Source organism: Balaenoptera acutorostrata, chromosome 7 (genome assembly GCF_949987535.1).
Source record: "Balaenoptera acutorostrata chromosome 7, mBalAcu1.1, whole genome shotgun sequence".
NCBI classification, from domain to species: Eukaryota; Metazoa; Chordata; class Mammalia; order Artiodactyla; family Balaenopteridae; genus Balaenoptera; species Balaenoptera acutorostrata.
This window is the reverse complement of record NC_080070.1, coordinates 33,489,285-33,508,754: the sequence shown is the minus strand read 5'-3', so window position 1 is coordinate 33,508,754 and position 19,470 is coordinate 33,489,285. Positions and strand designations below refer to the sequence as shown.

Here is a 19,470-nt window from a genome sequence, read left to right as displayed (position 1 = left end):
GAGAAGGATAGGGGTTAGCTCTTCTCTAAATGTTTGGTAGAATTCACCTCTGAAGCTTTCTGGTCCTGGCCTTTTGTTTGTTGGAAGATTTTTAATCACAGTTTCAATTTCAGTGCTTGTGATTGGTCTGTTCATACTTTCTATTTCTTCCTGGTTCAGTCTCAGAAGGTTGTGCTTTTCTAAGAACTTGTCCATTTCGTCCAGGTTGTCCATTTTATTGACGTATAGTTGCTTGTACTAATCTCTCATGATCCTTTGTATTTCTGCAGTGTCAGTTGTTACTTCTCCTTTTTCATTTCTAATTCTATTGATTTGAGACTTCTCCCTTTTTTTTTTTTTTTGATGAGTCTGGCTAATAGTTTATCAATTTTGTTTATCTTCTCAAAGAACCGGCTTTTAGTTTTATTGATCTTTGCTACTGTTTTCTTCATTTATTTTTCATTTATTTCTGATCTGATCTTTATGATTTCTTTTCTTCTGCTAACTTTGGGGGGTTTTTTTGTTCTTCTTTCTCTAATTGCTTTAGATGTAAGGTTAGGTTGTTTATTTGAGACGTTTCCTGTTTCTTAAGGTAGGATGGTATTGCTATAAACTTCCCTCTTAGAACTGCTTTTGCTGCATCCCATAGGTTTTGGGTCGTCGTGTTTTCATTGTCATTTTTTTCTAGGTATTTTTTGATTTCCTCTTTGATTTCTTCAGTGACCTCTTGGTTATTAACTAGTGTATTGTTTAGCCTTCATGTATTTGTATTTTTTACAGATTTTTTCCTGTAATTGATATCTAGTCTCATAGCATTGTGGTCAGAAAAGATACTTGATACAATTTCAATTTTCTTAAATTTACCAGGGCTTGATTTGTGACCCAAGATATGATCTATCCTGGAGAATGTTCTATGAGCACTTGAGAAGAAAGTGTGTTCTGCTGTTTTTGGATGGAATGTCCTATAAATATCAATTAAGTCCATCTTGTTTAATGTATCATTTAAAGCTTGTGTTTCCTTATTTATTTTCATTTTGGATGATCTGTCCATTGGTGAATGTGGGGTGTTAAAGCCCCCTACTATGATTGTGTTACTGTCGATTTCCCCTTTTATGGCTGTTAGTATTTACCTTATGTATTGAGGTGCTCCTATGTTGGGTGCATAAATATTTACAATTGTTATATCTTCATCTTGGATTGATCCCTTGATCATTATGTAGTGTCCTTCTTTGTCTCTTGTAATAGTCTGTATTTTAAAGTCTATTTTGTCTGATATGAGAATTGCTACTCCAGCTTTCTTTTGATTTCCATTTGCATGGTATATCTTTTTCCATCCTCTCACTTTCAGTCTGTATGTGTCCCTAGGTCTGAAGTGGGTCTCTTGTAGACAGCATATATATGGGTCTTGTTTTTGTATCCATTCAGCCAGTCTATGTCTTTTGGTTGGAGCATTTAATCCATTGACATTTAAGGTAATTATCAAAATGTGTGTTCCTATTACCATTTTCTTAATTGTTTTGGGTTTGTTATTGTAGGTCTTTTCCTTCTCTTGTGTTTCCTGCCTAGAGAAGTGCCTTTAGCATTTGTTGTAAAGCTGGTTTGGTGGTGATGAATTCTCTTAACGTTTGCTTGTCTGTAAAGGTTTTAATTTCTCCATCAAATCTGAATGAGATCCTTGCTGGGTAGAGTAATCTTGGTTGTAGGTTTTTCCCTTTCATCACTTTAAATATGTCCTGCCACTCCCTTCTGGCTTGCAGAGTTTCTGCTGAAAGATCAGCTGTTAACCTTATGGGGATTCCCTTGTATGTTATTTGTTGTTTTTCCCTTGCTGCTTTTAATAGTTTTTCTTTGTATTTAATTTTTGATAGTTTGATTAATTTGTGTCTTGGTGTGTTTCTCCTTGGATGTATCCTGTATGGGACTCTCTGTGCTTCCTGGACTTGATTAACTATTTCCTTTCCCGTATTAGGGAAGTTTTCAACTATAATCTCTTCAAATATTTTCTCAGTCCCTTTCTTTTTCTCTTCTTCTTCTGGGACCCCTATAATTCGAATGTTGGTGCATTTAATATTGTCCCAGAGGTCTCTGAGACTCTCCTCAATTCTTTTCTTTTCTTTTTCTTTATTCTGCTCTGCAGTAGTTATTTCCATTATTTTATCTTCCAGGTCACTTATCCTTCTTCTGCCTTAGTTATTCTGCTATTGATCCCTTCTAGAGAATTTTTGATTTCGTTTATTGTGTTGTTCATGATTGTTTGTTTGCTCTTTAGTTCTTCTAGGCCCTTGTTAAGCGTTTCTTGTATTTTCACCATTCTCCTCTTCATCTGGTAGGTCTGGTGGGTTTTTACCTTGCTCCTTCATCTGCTGTGTGTTTCTTTGTCTTCTCATTTTGCTCAACTTACTGTGTTTGGGGTCTCCTTTATGCAAGCTGCAGGTTCGTCATTCCCGTTGTTTTTGGTGTGTGCCTCCAGTGGCTAAGGTTGGTTCAGTGGGTTGTGTAGGCTTCCTGGTGAAGGGGACTAGTGCCTGTGTTCTGGTGGATGAGGCTGGATCTTGTCTTTGTGGTGGGCAGGACTATGTCCGGTGGTGTGTTTTGGGGTGTCTGTGACCTTATTATGATTTTAGGCATCCTCTCTGCTAATGGGTGGGGTTGTGTTCCCGTCTTGCTAGTTGTTTAGCATAGGGTGTCCAGCACTGGAGCTTCCTGGTCGTTGAGTGGAGCTGGGTCTTGGCGTTGAGATGGAGATCTGTTGGAGATTTTCGCCGTTTGATAAAACGTGGAGCTGGGAGGTCTCTGGTGGACCTATGTCCTGAACTTGGCTCTCCCACCTCAGAGGCACAGCCCTGATGCCTGGCTGGAGCACCAAAAGCCTGTCATCCACACAGCTCAGAATAAAAGGGAGAAAAAAAGAAAGAAAGATAAAGATAAAATAAATTAAGATAAAATTTAAAAGTTATTAAAATAAAAAACAATAGTTATTAAAATTTTTTAAAGTAATTTAATAAAAAGAAAGAAAGAAGAAAACAACCAAACCAAAAAACACATCCACCAATGATAACAAGTGCTGAAAACTGTACTAAAAAAAAAAAAAACAATAAAAAAGGACAGACAGAAACCTAGGGCAAATGGTAAAAGCATAGCTATACAGACAAAATCACACACAGAAGCATACACATACACACTCACAAAAAGGGAAAAAGGGAAAAAATATATATATATCATTGCTCCCAAAGTCCACCTCCTCAATTTGGGATGATTCGTTGTCTATTCAGGTATTCCACAGATGCAGGGTACATCAAGTTGACTGTGGAGATTTAATCCGCTGCTCCTGAGGCTGCTGGGAGAGATTTCCCTTTCTCTGCTTTGTTCACACAGCTCCTGGGGTTCAGCTTTGGATTTGGACCTGCCTCTGCGTGTAGGTCACCTGAGGGCGTCTGTTCTTCGCTCAGACAGGACGGGGTTAAAGGAGCAGCTGATTCGGGGGCTCTGGCTCACTCAGGCTGGGGGAGGGAGGGGTACGGATGCGGGACGAGCATGCAGCAGAGGCTGGAGTGACGTCGCACCAGCCTGAGGCGCGCCGTGTGTTCTCCCGGGGAAGTTGTCCCTGGATCACGGGACCCTGGCAGTGGCGGGCTGCACAGGCTCCCGGGAGGGGAGGTGTGGAGAGTGACCTGCGCTCGCACACAGGCTTCTTGGTGGCAGCAGCAGCAACCTTAGCATCTCATGCCCGTCTCTTGGGTCCGCGCTGATAGCCGCGGCTCGCGCCCATCTCTGGAGCTCGTTTACCCGGCGCTCTGAATCCCCTCTCCTCGCGCACCAGCAAACAGAGAGGCAAGAAAACATCTCTTGTCTCTTCGGCAGCTCCAGACATTTTCCCGGACTCCCTCCCGGCTAGCTGTGGCCCACTAACCCCTTCAGGCTGTGTTCATGCAGCCAACCCCAGTCCTCTCCCTGCAATCCAACCGAAGCCCGAGCCTCAGCTCCCAGCCCCCGCCCACCCCGGCGGGTGAGCACACAAGCCTCTACGGCTGGTGAGTGCTGGTTGGCACCGATCCTCTGTGCGGGAATCTCTCCGCTTTGCCCTCTGCACCCCTGTTGCTGAGCTCTCTTCTGTGGCTACGAATCTCCTCCCCCCCGCCCCCCTGCCAGCCCCCATCTCCACCAGTGAAGGGGCTTCCTAGTGTGTGGAAACCTTTCCTCCTTCACAGCTCCCTCGCAGAGGTGCAGGTCCCATCCCTATTCTTTTGTCTCTGTTTTTTCTTTTTTCTTTTGCCCTACCCAGGTACGTGGGGAGTTTCTTGCCTTTTGGGAGGTCTGAGGTCTTCTGCCAGCGTTCAGTGGGTGTTCTGTAGGAGCTGTGCCACATGTGGATGTATTTCTGATGTATTTGTGGGGAGGAAGGTGATCTCTGTGTCTTACTCCTCCGTCATCTTGAATCTCCTCTGCTAGCGGATAAAGTCTTATCTAACACTTAAAACATCTTCAATTCCCTAAAAAGGAAACAAACGATCAAAACCCTTAAATTTCATACCTGTTTAGATCTTTTGCAAGTAATTTTGAAGATCTCTTCTCTTAAGCTAAATTTAGCGCAAACCCCAGTTTTTTAAGTTTGGCTAATGAATGTCTGTAAAAATCCATTCAAATTTTAGGAAATACATGTAAGCCCTTCTAATAGCACTCTTCTTCCACTCAAACTTTTTCCTTTTCTTTTCTTTCTTTTTTAAAAAATCGTTTCTTAGCTTCTTCTTAAGTCATAGTTTGGAGTTTCTCTTTTTCTTTTTTTTTTTAAACCCAGATTTATAGAATTGCCATTACATGATGCTATCTTTTATTTTTAATTCAATTTAATTTTATTTATTTATTTTTGTCTGTGCTGGGTCCTCGCCTCTGTGCGAGGGCCTTCCCCAGTTGCGGCAAGCGGGGGCCACTCTCCATCGCGGTGCATGGGCCCTACACTATCGCAGCCTCTCTTGTTGCGGAGAACAGGCTCCAGACGCGCAGGGTCGGCAATTGTGGCTCATGGGCCCAGTTGCTCCGCGGCATGTGGGATCCTCCCAGACCAGAGCTCAAACCCGTGTCCCCTGCACTAGCAGGCAGACTCTCAACCACTGCACCACCAGGGAAGCCCTGGAGTTTCTAATGAAAATGTCTGACTAAACATGTTGCCTATGCTTGGTAAAAGATAACATTTGTTTACATATGATTAAGCTAGTTAAGTTGAAAAACACATACTTTGAGAGGTAAAATCTCCTGACTGAGTGTTAATTGTTTAAAATCTAGAATACATTGAAAGAGTGAACACTTCATATAAAAATCTACAGAACATGACTGTACTCAGAGGGAAATTTATAGCTTTAAATGCCTTTATTGTTAAGAAGCAAGCCTAAAAATACACAAAATTCATATTTTTCTTGAGAATTTTAAAAAAGCAACCAAATAATAAAAAGTTAAAAGAGGGAGTAAGGAAGGATAAAAATTTAATGAAGTAGGAAACAAACAGATAAACGAAAGATATAATAATTCTTCAAAGCCAGTTCTTTGAAAAGACCAGTAAAATAGCTGAATCTATCCTTATCTTTAGTAAGGAAAAGACTTAAAATATTAGGAATGACAAAGAAGCTTAAGCAAAAATATGGACAAGATTAAAATTATTATTAAAAATTAATGCAAATCTGTTGAAAAAGTTAAAAACCTAGAGGAACTGGATGATTTACTAGCAAAATACAACTGATCAAAATTGAAGAAAGAAGCATAAGGAAACTTGAATAGACAGATTACCATTGTAAAGATGGTTCAATGTCGATTAATAAAAATTAAAAGGTACTATCACTAGATAATTGCATAGCTGGATTCTATTTTACCTTTAATAATGTAACTTCCAATATTATTTAAACTATACCAAATCATAGAAAAAAATGAAAAACTCTTCATTTTCTAAAGCCAGAATAGTCTTTGTACCAAAATATGAAAAATTATATAAAAAAGAAAACTGTAATAAATCATACTTATGAATATAGATATTTAAATAAAATACTACTAAATAGAATTCAGTATGGTATAAAAAATAAAATATCAGGCAAGATTCATGAATAAGAATACAAGGGTGCTTCAATATAAACAATCTATAAATACAATATAATTTGTTACATTGACAAGGAAGAAGACCATATAATAGGGTCAGTACATGCTAAAAGGGTCTTACATAAAATTCAGCAGTTATTTCTAATAAAAATTCAAAGTAAGAATAGTAGAAGAAAACTTCATTAAAGAGCTTTGTACCTTTTTTAAACCAAACAATCCAAAGTAAGCATTATTTTAATTTTATTTATTTATTTATTTAAATTTTATTTATTTATTTATTTATTTATGGCTGCATTGGGTCTTCATTGCTGCACGTGGGCTTTCTCTAGTTGCCGTGAGCGGGGGCTACTCTTCGTTGTGGTGCACGGGCTTCTCATTGCGGTGGCTTCTCTTGTTGTGGAGCACGGGCTCTAGGCACATGGGCTTCAGTAGTTGTGGCTCACAGGCTCTAGAGTACAGGCTCAGTAGTTGTGGCGCACGGGCTTAGTTGCTCTGTGGCATGTGGGGTCTTCCCGGACCAGGGCTTGAACCCGTGTCCCCTGCATTGGCAGGCAGATTCTTAACCACTGCATCACCAGGGAAGTCCTAACATTATTTTAAATGGTGAAAGGTTAATGCCATTTGTCTTAAAATAAGAATAATATTACATGTTGGTGAAAAAATTGTTCACCTAAGAAAACCCTAAGTGATTCTAGCAAAAGGAAACGGAGAGCAAAACCCTGCCAGAATTAATAAGGGACTATGATAAGATGGCTGAATAGTAGATGAGCATACAAAAATAATCAGCTTTTCTTTACACTGGCAATAGCAATCTAGAAGTGGAAATAAAAAGCTATTCAATTCACAATAGTAGAAAACCATAAAATACTTAAGGATAAATCTAACAGGAAATTTACAGGATATATATGAAGAAGATTGCAAAGTCTTATTGAAAGATCTAAAACAACTGAATTAATGGAAAGATATGATTTTTAATAAGATTTAGTATCCTAAGGTGTGAATCACATCCAAACTTATGTATACTTTTAATAAAATCACAATACATCTGAATGAGATTGCTTTTGGAATTTTATTAAACCGAACTTAAATTTCATGTGGGAGGAAATATAAAAAGTAGTTAAGAGTACACACTTTGTAGACAAACTGCCTTGGTTTGAATTCTTGCTCTATTGTTTATTGGCTGTGTTATCTTTGGAATGATATTAACCTTTTCTGACTTTCAATTTTCTCATATTTATAATGGGGATAGTGTTGTGATGAGTATTAAAGAAGTTAATACTTGTAAAATGCTTAAAATAGTGCCTGGTGCATAGTAAGCACTCAATATCCATTAGCTATTATTAGTATTATTTATATTATTGTTGTTGTTAATATTGTTATTATATAGAAGACTAAGTAAGCAAAAAGAGACAAAAATTTATGAAGAAGAATCGTGCTTTGTCAGGTATTAAGTCATACTTAAAGCCGTTAAAAAACCTAAACACCAAAAACTCAGCAGAATATTAGTGTAGGAATAGAGAATGGATCAGAGGAACCAAACAGAGAGCCCAGAAATAGATCTTTGGAAATATGAGACTATGATAGATGATATATAAATTGAGTCGAAACATCATTTAATAAATTATGTCTACTATCCAACTAAAAGGAAATAAGACTACATTCTTATCTCACACCATGTATAAACATAAATCATACCTTGAATAAATTCTTTAATTTAAAAAGAGTAATAAACATTTTAAAAGAAAATTTAGGATACTATCTGTATAACCTGAAAGCGCAGTAGTATTTTTTAACCAGTATACTAATTGCAGGTAGATATATTGACTACATGAAAAATTTAAATTTTGCATATGACAGATGGTACATACATAGTAAAAATAGAAACAGGGAAAATGTTTTAAAAATATTAAAGAAAAAGTTGTTAATATCTATACCTTACAATGAAAAATGAATTGATAAGAAAAGGACAAAAATCTGGTAAAAACAGGCATTTCACAGAAGACAAACCCCACGTTACCAATAAATATTTAAAATTTCACCATTATTAAGGAAAATGCAAATTAAAATGACAAGTTAGCAAAAATTAAAATGTGATGATACCTATTGTTGGTGATGATGTGAAGAAAAGTGACAGTTCCATCAAATCTTGCTGATGGAACTGTTACTTTTTTAAAAAAATAAAGTTATTTATTTATTTTTGGCTGCGTTGGGTTTTCGTTGCTGTGCGTGGGCTTTCTCTAGTTGCGGTAAGTGGAGGCTACTCTTTGTTGCGGTGCGCGGGCTTCTCACTGCGGTGGCTTCTCATTGCGGAGCACGAGCTCTAGGCGCGTGGGCTCTAATAGTTGTGGCTCGCGGTCTATAGAGTGCCGGCTCAGTAGTTGTGGTGGACAGGCTTAGTTGCTCCGAGGCATGTGGGATCTTCCTGGACCAGGGCCTGAACCTGTGTCCCCTGCATTGGCAGGCAGATTCTCAACCACTGCACCACCAGGGAAGCCCTGGAACTGTTACTTTTAAAAGTTGTTTTGTAAAGGATTCTGGCAGCAGTATCTTTTAAAAAGAAAGAAGACACATACCTGTGACCATGCTGTCTCATTCATGAGAATATATCTCACAGAAATAAAATCACAGAAGCTCAATGATTTATGTACAATGGTGTTATCAGTAGACTTTTTTTTTTTTTGGTAGCAAATGCCAGGGAAGATCACAGAGCATCTGACAGAGCTATGTTTTTTTTTTTTTTTAATTTATTTATTTTTTATTTTTGGCTGCATTGGGTCTCTGTTGCTGCACCCGGGCTTCTCTCTAGTTGAGGCGAGTGGGGGCTACTCTTTGCTGCGGTGCACTGGCTTCTCATTGCGGTGGCTTCCCTTGTTGCAGAGCACCGGCTCTAGAGCGCAGGCTCAGTAGTTGTGGCGCACGGACTTAGTTGTTCCATGGCATGTGCGATCTTCCCGGACCAGGGCTCGAACCCGTGTCCCCTGCATTGGCAGGCAGATTCTTAACCACTGCGCCACCAGGGAAGCCCGGAGCTATGTATTTTGAAATACAAAATCTTACACTTCCAGTCCAGTCTAGTCCAGACTGCAAATAAATGTGGACCAGTGAATTCAAGCACAGAGCTTCCTGAAAGGAGCTTGCATCAAGCTGCTTTCTTATTATAGAATTCTGATGTTGACTCATCAAGAAGGTTACTGTGGTGTTGATTGCTAAAATATTTATTTGTCTAACTAGGTGTTCTTCATTCAGTAATACCGCAGTCAATTAGCAGAATGTGGGGATTTAAAAATAGTCTTCTTATTTGTTTGTACTGTTGAAACATATTCTGGTGGAAATTTCAAGTCAAATACTACAGAGTCATCCCAAAAACATGAAAAAGTTTCTCAGAAAAAAGAAGGTAGAGAACTGGCATTCCCTACCCTCCTTGCTTCTTTTATAAGATGAATAAAAATATCATAGCACAATTTACCATGGCTAAAATGTTAAATAAAATTAACTAACCATCTCTAGAGAGGTAGCATTTGGAAGGTATCTAGATCTTGTCTGGGAATATGGTGTCACCCTTAAGAACCTTGACTTTTAGTTTCAAAACATGTGACTACATACATAGCAACCTCAACAAAAGTACATCTGGTAAAGGCACGCGAACTTGGGACTTGAATGCACGGCTTCCAATTCTAAGTCTGATTCTTTTCCGATACATTATCCCTTGTACGTTTCTTACAATCATATGCTAATAAAGGCTATATTTTCAGGCCTTAATAAGAATCTGCCTTTCCTTTAATAGGAGAATGGGGCAGAGTATTACATCAGGTAAGCATTCTACTTAAGGCCAAATGGAAATGAATGATGTACACAGATTGTTGGTAAATATATCATTCTAAAATTGCAAATCACCATTATGGACCAAGCTCTTTATATGAAGTTACTTCAAATTTTTGCAACTGTTAAAGGAAGGTACTATTACCCCCATTTACAGAGGGAGAACTGAAGGCCAGAATAGACTTGCCCAAAGCTACTTATCCAGTTATTAGCGGAAACAGAGCTAGAAAATAAGTCATTGTGCTCTCTGGTCAATGTTGCCATTCATGTTCTCTATTTTGTTTTAAACTTTATTTTAGAATTAAAAATATTCTACTTGGATTGGCACATTTCATTTCATTGATTTATATTTATTGAATTGCTTTGTATATGACATATTCTTAATTCTTATACTGAGCACCCTTTATAAAAGACGGACTATAATTACACCTAGCTTATGGTTAGGAGAATTAAGTTACAAAGCTGTTAAGCAACTGAGATTTCACAATAAGCCTGCAGAGCAGGGTTCAAATCCTGGGCCCCACGCTATGCAGTTCAGTATTCCAGCTTTGTTACTTATTGAACCATCACCATTAGCATAGTTTACATGACATCCCAACAGCTCTCTAAATGGGCACTGCAAACATAATTCAGATTCCAGCTCACCAGTGACTTGGGAGCAGAGACGCTTAGATTCAGTTCGTCGTGGCATTTTCCCAGGGTGCACCCAACCTGGACATTCTCCCAAGTATGAGGGGAAATTTCACACTGAGAAATCCCATTCTGTCTAAGGCAGGCCAAAGAAGATGAACAGTCACTTACTAGGCATCATGCCAGGCAGGCCTGGGGCACCCCAGGGATGCAGGCGTGGCTTCTGACTAAACGTGCTGAACAGACCAGGCACGGGGCAGAGTACATTATCATAGGAGCTCAAAATTAATAGCGTTCTGAAAATAAAAATGAAGCAGAGTAGCTTGTGGTTATAATCGAAATAGATTAACTTGGTACCAAGAAACCATCTAAGCAATTCCTTCCTTGAATCCCTCATTTTCTTAATGTATTTTTCTCCTTTCCCCGGACCAGTTCCAGGTCAGGATTTGAGGAGTGATACTCAAAGGAATGGCTATTTCCGGTCGTTTTTGGAGGAATTTGATGGTTTTCCATTCGATCTGAACATGTAAAGCCTAAGCTCACTTGAGGATCTTCCAATTTCTTTCTCTAATATTATGTTTCAGCCTACTCATATAGGAAAGAAGGAAGAGAATGTTTTTTTTCCTTCTCCCTCCTATTTCCTTGGCTTGTTTAAAGGATGAATATTACAGGCTCCTGTGAGAGAAATTTGGCTGAAACAGCCTCTTATTTATTCTGTCTTAAGAAAAGAAAATTATTGAAATAAATTGCATTTGTATTCTTTGGACATTTACATTCACTAGGGATATTTGCTAAAGTGTCAATTATAGTTCCTTGTCTTCTATCATTTCCAATCTTTCCCTTCACTTTTCTTGTCTCTTTATGCTGCCAGTATCTTCCTGCTTTTTCCTACAGATGTCTACTTCTTCTGACAATTATTCCTTTTCCCATTTTCTTTCTTTTTCTATGCTGTACACCTTTCTTATTTTCTTATATGCACCTGTTTCTTTGTCACTTAATGTTTGTTTACCTTTCCTTCATCCATTCTCTCCTTTTTTCTTCCTTCATTCCACAAATCTTTGTTAAACTCTTGCACTGGGCTAGGATTCTACACCCTCCAAATCTATAATCCCCTAAGTGTAACAGTGTTATAAGCGTACCATCAAAATAACCACTGATATTTCTAAATTTAAAAAAAATAGAAATTTTAACTGATTTAACTGATACTGTATTGAATTCAAATTTGAAAAAAAAAAAAACTCCAATAATTCCAGCAACCTCTGGTTTTTTAAGATCGTGTCAGAGGGTTTCCCTGGTGGCACAGTGGTTAAGAATCCGCCTGCCAGTGCCAGGGACACGGGTTCAAGCCCTGGTCCGGGAAGATCCCACATACCGAGGAGCAACTAAGCCCGTGTGCCACAACTACTGAGCCTGTGCTCTAGATCCCACAAGCCACTACTACTGAGCCCGCGAGCCACAACTACTGAAGCCCGCACACCTAGACACCTAGAGCCCGTGCTCCGCAACAAGAGAAGCCACTGCAATGAGAAGCCCGTGCATCCCAACAAGCAGTATCCCCTGCTCGCTGCAACTAGAGAGAGCCCGCGCACAGCAACGAAGACCCAATGCAGCCAAAAAAAAAAAAAAAAAAAAAAAAAAGATTCTGTTAGAAAATGTGCCTCCTTTACAAAAGCCTGCACTCAGTCTATTCATATAAGATAAATTATTCTTTCTTTTCCTCTAAAAGATTTAATTTTTTTGAAAGGGAATGGGATATGGGGAAGGAAAATATGGTGCAGCAGAGAAGAAATACACATGTGAGCCATTTTACTAATTGCTCTAAATTGAGTACAGAGGTTGTGCTGCATAGAACTGCTCACTAAAGGCTTAAAGGCTGAGGTGCTCCTGGACATGCTCCCTTAGCAAGACTGAGATTTAAGACCTTGGGTGTGGAATTTAGCTGTAGTCCTTGTTATTTGGATGGAATCCTGGTTATGTGGCCTGGTTCATGAGTTGAACAAAAAAATTCAGTCCAGTGGAAAGAAATGAAGCACTTCGTTTCACGTGTCTCATAACTACAGAAGGTCCTCCGCATCGCAGTGCTATATGGGTCTCAATGACCTCTCTGTGTTGCATTTCTCCAGTGCCTGAGTAGCTAGCTCCACTGGGTCCTGCTGTATCTCCTCCAACATGTCAGCATTTTTTTAAAATTATTTATTTATTTATGGCTGTGTTGGGTCTTCGTTTCTGTGCGAGGGCTTTCTCTAGTTGTGGCAAGTGGGGGCCACTCTTCATCACGGTGCGCGGGCCTCGCACTATCGCGGCCTCTCTTGCTGCGGAGCACAGGCTCCAGACGCGCAGGCTCAGTAGTTGTGGCTCACGGGCCTAGTTGCTCCGCGGCATGTGGGATCTTCCCAGACCAGGGCTCGAACCCGTGTCCCCTGCATTGGCAGGCGGATTCTCAACCACTGCACCACCAGGGAAGCCCCAGCATTTTTTAAGTCACATTTTTGATCCTTTTTGGTCCCCTTAGCTCAGGAGTATTGACAGCAGCCATTCCTTGGGGGCAGTGGCTGGCATGGTTCTAAGCCTACAGGAGCTGCCAACTAGCTCTTAATATGAATGATCATGTACTAATTTACCAGCTTTGTGAGTTTACAGTTTTGTGTATGAAGTTCTATTTGACTTTCATATGGTGGATAACAGAAACAAATGGACAATATAAGTACCCATTTTGACAATTTAAATACAGGTAATGTTCATGTCAGGTCAAGGAGAGCTGATGTGCTGCTTCTAGATTGTGAAAGAAAAAGGAGGAATAGAGTGGAAGAGTATTTTTAATAGAGGGAGAGAGAAGAAGGTGGCAACAAAAGAAAAGAGAAGATGTATGGGGATGAGAAAAGAAAAGGCAAAGAACTTGTTTTGAATTAAAGAGAGAATCCTATCCATCTAACTCGTCACATTCTCAAGTCTCAGGGCAAACCTCACCTATTCCAGAAAGCCTTACAGCATTTTCTATCTACTTTACAATACTTCTGTATTCTGAACAATTAATTTGCCAATTAATTGCATATTGTTTTATTCTCTTAAAATGGTTAATTGATTCTTTGGGATGTTTTTTAGCTTTCTCCAGGATTATGGCTTATTTTCCAAGTTAGACTTACAATGACTGCAATTTGAAGATTATTTCTTATAAATTCTAGTCTTTTACAATGTCTAGCATGGTTGTTGCCACAGAGTTCATTAACTGGAGAAGGGATGACAGGACACGTGTGGCAGGGAGGTGACAGGAGAGACAGAGCGGATGGGGAGAAGACATAAGAATGAGGTGGGAGGATGGATGAGGGAGAAGGCTGTGTTGTTTGGGTGGGTAGGTGAGAGAAGTGTGGAAAAGAGGTGCCTTGTACCCCTGGTCACTGAATATGCTTAGATACTGCAGGGAGCTGTAAATGGTATTCTTTTAGTTTCTCTTATTAGGAGGTTTATTCATCTTTGGGGATTTCCTTTTAAAGGAGTGAATTTAAATTGGAAGGAAGTGCACTTTAGCACATTAATAGCACTTGGGTTTGTAAAATGGTCAATGGATGATATACACACGTCTTTACGTATCATAAATATGCATATGCTTTACTTTCTGATATTTTCCAATTCTTATTTAATTATCATAAATAACATTTGAAAAATTAAAGAAAGTTTTCTTTATAAAATTTCAACAATGTTTTGAGCAATTGAAATGCATTTAAAATAACTGAGATGCGGTATTTACAATTTCTGCTGTGGTTAAAGCAGAAGTCTGATATATGATTGCATTTGAAGGAAAATGTACCTTTCAAATTCCGATCCAACATACTGACAATTCCTCTCTGTCTATTTTTGATAACAGGACATCTCCAAATTTGCAGAGAAAGACAACATAGTTCTTGGAGATGGTGGAATCACATTGAGTGGAGGTCAGCAAGCAAGAATTTCTTTAGCAAGGTGAATATCTGATTATTGGTCCAGCGAGCATTTGTTGTAAATATCATGCATGTAAAAATTATAGTTGATTCTCTATTTCTTTATATTCTGTTTCCGGAATTGAAAAATGCCCGGGATCTTATAGGTAACAGGTTAAGAATAACCTTTAAGAACTATAGTTAATGATATAGTATTCATGTCTGATAAAGCTGATGGCTTTTTTAAAATGCATACCCTTATGTTGGTGTGTGTGTTTGTTTGCCTCATGACATGATTTACTACAAATGGAAAACCCTGGCACTCTGCCTAGCAGAGTGAAAGAGAAGATGTAAATTTTTATTTAGTCCTTCATACAGTTCCTTGCTTGCCCCATCCCAAAATGTACACACCTGCTCTAGGCTTCTGTTTATGCTTCTTGGTTTAGATAAACATAAATTTTCAAAATTTTCAACATAACTAATTAATCTCATGACAGAAATAGCAGGGCAAATGATGTCACTTAGCTAAAAGTCTGTAATCTTTAAAGAAAAATAAATAGGACAAGCACATCTAATATAGTGGGGGCTATGGTGGTCCCTTGGTGGAGACATTCTTGGTCTAAGCATTTTGAAGTGTCAAAGGGAAGTGTATATATATGTATAGTTAATTTGTGTCAAGAAGAAACCTTTCTGGTTAAATTGTAACTGTCAGTTTAAAAAATTATTGGTGATGTGGTATGGCAAATGTTACTCCAGTTTTATTTGAACTAAATTCTTCTTACTGTGTTGCCAAAGTTGTTAGCAAGAAATCACCTTGACCTATTGATATTCTGGCTTCTTTCCCTTACTTTCTTGTGCTTTCAAAAGCTGGGGCAGGAAACTAACTCACTGAGCACCTACAGTTGCCTAGTACTATTCTGGGTTGGGTGTGCATGAGTACATGTGTAATTTTACTTAATCCCCATATCACTCTGCCAAAAAAGGATTGTTCTCCCCAATTTATAGAAGAGATAATGAGATAAATGAGAAGGTTAGATCTTAACTTGCCAAAATCCACACTGGGAAATTCTAGGGTTACAGTTTGAACCAGGTCGTCTTGACTCTACATTAAACCACGCCTTGATCTTGGGATTACAATGTCAAGTAATAAATCAATAGATATGGATAATTCCCAGACAAAATAATAGTTTCTAAATAATTGAAAGTTGATTAATCTGTGAGCCAAAGTAAGACTTGTCTTAAACATCTCATTTCAAATTTAGGTAAGATATGCTCTATGGCTTCAGGCATTCAGTATAGAATTGAGTTTGTATTTACCAGTTGAAGATTCAGTTTTATTATAAAATGCACACAGTTTGAGGCATTAAAGAAAATAATTGTTTATTGCTATTCTGATCTGAATGTGTCGTATATTGTCCATTTGGGGATGATGAATATGTTATTTCTGATCTCTTGAGAAACTGTGGTCATAGATGCATAGGAGAGAGAGAAGAGCTGAGTAAGAGAAGGAAGCCCTCAAGGGTACATTTCGATGGGGGACTTTTATCTAGTTCTTACGTGTTATCTTCAAAAATAATTTACACTGCAAAGGTTCTTCTAGATTTTACTTCGACTTTTTGTCATTTCTGTTTTTTAATTATTATTATTGTTATTACTTCTCTTAGTTACCTGCTGACTAAACACAGTTTCCTTTTTACAGAATTATACGTAAACACTGAATGCTATGTGACTGGCACAGGTATAGGGTACTAACAACCACAGCTGAAAAAAGTTTAAATGTTATGAAGAAATTGCCTCACTTCTGTTCATATGGGACCATATCTTCATCTTATTACTGTCCTAAGATCAACTTAATGAAGATTTTACTTGCTCATAAAATTTTATTTTTTAACTTAGAAAATAGTAAAATTTTCTAAAATTTTATAATATAAAACAATATGGGTATACATTTTCATTGCAAATTTTTCATCCTTTACTTGTGTGGAATTTTTAAGAGTATGGTCCAGAAACTAAGACTGTAAGGACCAAAGAGCAATATCAGTCATACAGCTGTAAAAACACTGCTATCAATTTGTCAGTAACAGTCAACACTGGAAAAATATTAAAAAAATAATTTCACATAAATGCTGCAATTTAGGTGCTGTCTCTGACATTTTACAGGTTTGAAACAGTCTATTCTTCTTTGTTTCCCACCAAAATGCAAGACCTTTGAGGGCAGAGCTTGTGTAATTTTTACCATTGTATTCCCAGCGTGTGGCATAGTGCTTGGCTGTAAATAGATACTATTGTTAAAAGGTTTTCTTTTTCTTTTTTAAGGTAATATTTAAAATTGTATGTATGGTGTGATTCAGTTTGTAACTTTTGTAACTTCAAGTGTATGTCACTTATATTTAGCAAAACCACTTCAGCAGTTTTTGGAGTATTGCGAAAAGCCATAAAAATCACATATGACTTATCTTTTTGTTCTTCACTTAAAATCATCTATACCAGAAGACATGGGAAATATTGAAGGAATATAATTTCATTTCCATTTTCTTTTTAGAGCAGTATACAGAGATGCTGATTTGTACCTATTAGACTCTCCTTTTGGATACCTAGATGTGTTAACAGAGAAAGAAATATTTGAAAGGTATGTTCTTTGAATAACTTATTCATGCTAAAAGACAAGAAAGAACAACTATACCACCATAGGCTGCATATTATTCCTTGAGAAATATGTCCACCATTGTGACTCAGAATGACAAAATGTAATGTAGCCACTTATTCAAATCTGATCTTCCCTCCACGGTCAAGATTAAAGATCACATCCACTTTTCTGTCCACCTTATGCTGAACCAATTTTTCCCATTATTACTTTAACAGTCACTATTTATGTAGTTTTTATAGTATTATTGTCTTGTGACATAGCGTATATTATTTTAATTGATTATTATACTTAAATTTTTCATTCACTTTTTTCGTGTTAGTATTTTATTTTATCTCCTCCTTAGGTAGTAAACTTCTTAAGGAGCCAGAGAAACTGAATGTTTTAATGTTTTAATATAGGTGAATGCTCAGACTATTCATCTACCTCAATACCTCCTTCAGAACCTTCTCCTCAGTCACACAAAGCTCGGGGTATACATTTCATTGGAGCTCCCATTAGGGCTCAACGTATGTGAAGTTCCTAACAGGAACAGTTAGTTATATAACTTGATTTTAAGGTTTCAAAATGATTTCATAGACTATAAAGTAGTTTATTCAGAGAATTATCATGATTCATTTTAATCAATAAGGATGTAGATTGTGTGTGTATAAAATGGCCATATTATTTCTAGAAGCACCTTTCCTAGAATTTAGCGAAATTTAATGCCTATGATACTATTTTTATAGTCCTGTAACTATAAGTACCTTCTTACCAATATAAACTTTGCTAGTTATGTTAGTATGTTAGAGTATAGACTAGAATGATACCTCTTTCTATCAATATATAATATAAAATGTTTTAATGCCAAAAAGAAATTGGTCTCCCTTAGATGGTTCTAGAAAGGATTTACTTCTAGACTTAGAGGGAAGTTTTGTTGGAGGAGGGTCAAATTTATTATCCAATTCTCATGTTTGTTATTGTTGTTGTGTTTTTAACAAATCAAATTAGTCTTAATATAAGCTCTTGAGGACAAAATTTGTGGTCAACTTAAAATATAAAAGGAAATGAGTGGAAAATTTAAAGAACAAGAAAGCTCTGACATTTTAGAAGACACGTAGAAATATAAACCCTGAGGAATCTTAAAGGTCATCTAACGATTCCCTCATTTTCTAGATGAATCAGCCATGACCCAGAGGGTAACCAGTTCGTTCAAAGTCAAATGTTTATTTAATATCAGATATTTAATTTCATTCTAGGTCTGTTAACACTCAGCTTTATAATGTAGCATACTATAATAATTCAATAATACAGTATTTCATGCCATAATAATTCAAGAAGTGCAAATTAGTTACTATTGCATATTTACTTTTAAAATTATTTTAAGTATAATAACATTGTATGATAGAGGTTTTATACAAGAATAGGTTAATAAAATGTTAAAATGCAATATATATACTATTGTAATAAATTGTTTATAAAATTAATATTTATATATTTTTATATTCTTAAAGCTGTGTCTGTAAATTGATGGCTAACAAAACTAGGATTTTGGTCACTTCTAAAATGGAACATTTAAAGAAAGCTGACAAAGTACTAATTTTACATGAAGGTAGCAGCTATTTTTATGGGACATTTTCTGAGTTACAAAATCAACGGCCCGACTTCAGCTCAAAGCTCATGGGATATGACACTTTTGACCAGTTTACTGCAGAACGAAGAAATTCAATCATAACTGAGACTTTACAGCGTTTCTCACTAGAAGGAGATACTTCTGTGTCCTGGAATGAAACAAAAAAGCAATCTTTTAAACAGACTGGAGAGTGTGGTGAAAAAAGGAAGAACTCCATTCTCAATTCAATCAGCTCTATGAGGAAATTTTCAATTGTACAGAAGGCTCCATTACAAATGAATGGCATCGAAGAAGATTCTGTTGAGCCTTTAGAGAGAAGACTATCCTTAGTTCCCGGTTCTGAACCGAGAGCGGCGATCCTGCCTCAGAGCAACATGATCAGTGCTGGTCCCACATTTCAGGGACGAAGGAGGCAGTCAGTCCTGAACCTTATGACCCGCTCCTCAGTGAACCAAGGTCAAAGCATTCACCGAAAGACAGCAACATCCACACGAAAAATGTCATTGGCCCCTCAGGCGAGCTTAACTGAAATAGATATATATTCAAGACGGTTATCTCAAGATACTGACTTGGAAATAAGTGAAGAAATTAATGAAGAAGATTTAAGGGTGTGTATAAGTAATCAGTGTGGTGTTTCCGTTTTTTCCTTTCTTTTTTTTCTTTTGGCCACAAAGAGTGGGATGTAATACATACTATGTAGCAAAACTTACTCAAATTTGAGTGTAGGATGAGGTTTATTTTTAAGATTCCCAAAGTCCAAAGTATGTAAATTATGTAAGCAACTTCGAAAT

At 37.5% G+C, this 19,470-nt stretch overlaps 1 protein-coding gene across 3 annotated transcripts in view; it reads left to right on the top strand.

Annotated features, from left to right (window-relative positions):
• The window catches only part of CFTR (CF transmembrane conductance regulator), a 195,621-nt gene that overhangs the window by 97,890 nt on the left and 78,261 nt on the right, over positions 1-19,470 (top strand). For all 3 annotated transcript variants that reach the window (XM_057550593.1, XM_057550594.1, XM_007195128.2), the window contains 3 exons: positions 14,372-14,466; positions 16,966-17,052; positions 18,561-19,287. In XM_057550593.1, the coding sequence (XP_057406576.1) occupies positions 14,372-14,466; positions 16,966-17,052; positions 18,561-19,287 (909 nt within the window). The remainder of the gene's footprint in view (positions 1-14,371; positions 14,467-16,965; positions 17,053-18,560; positions 19,288-19,470) is intronic.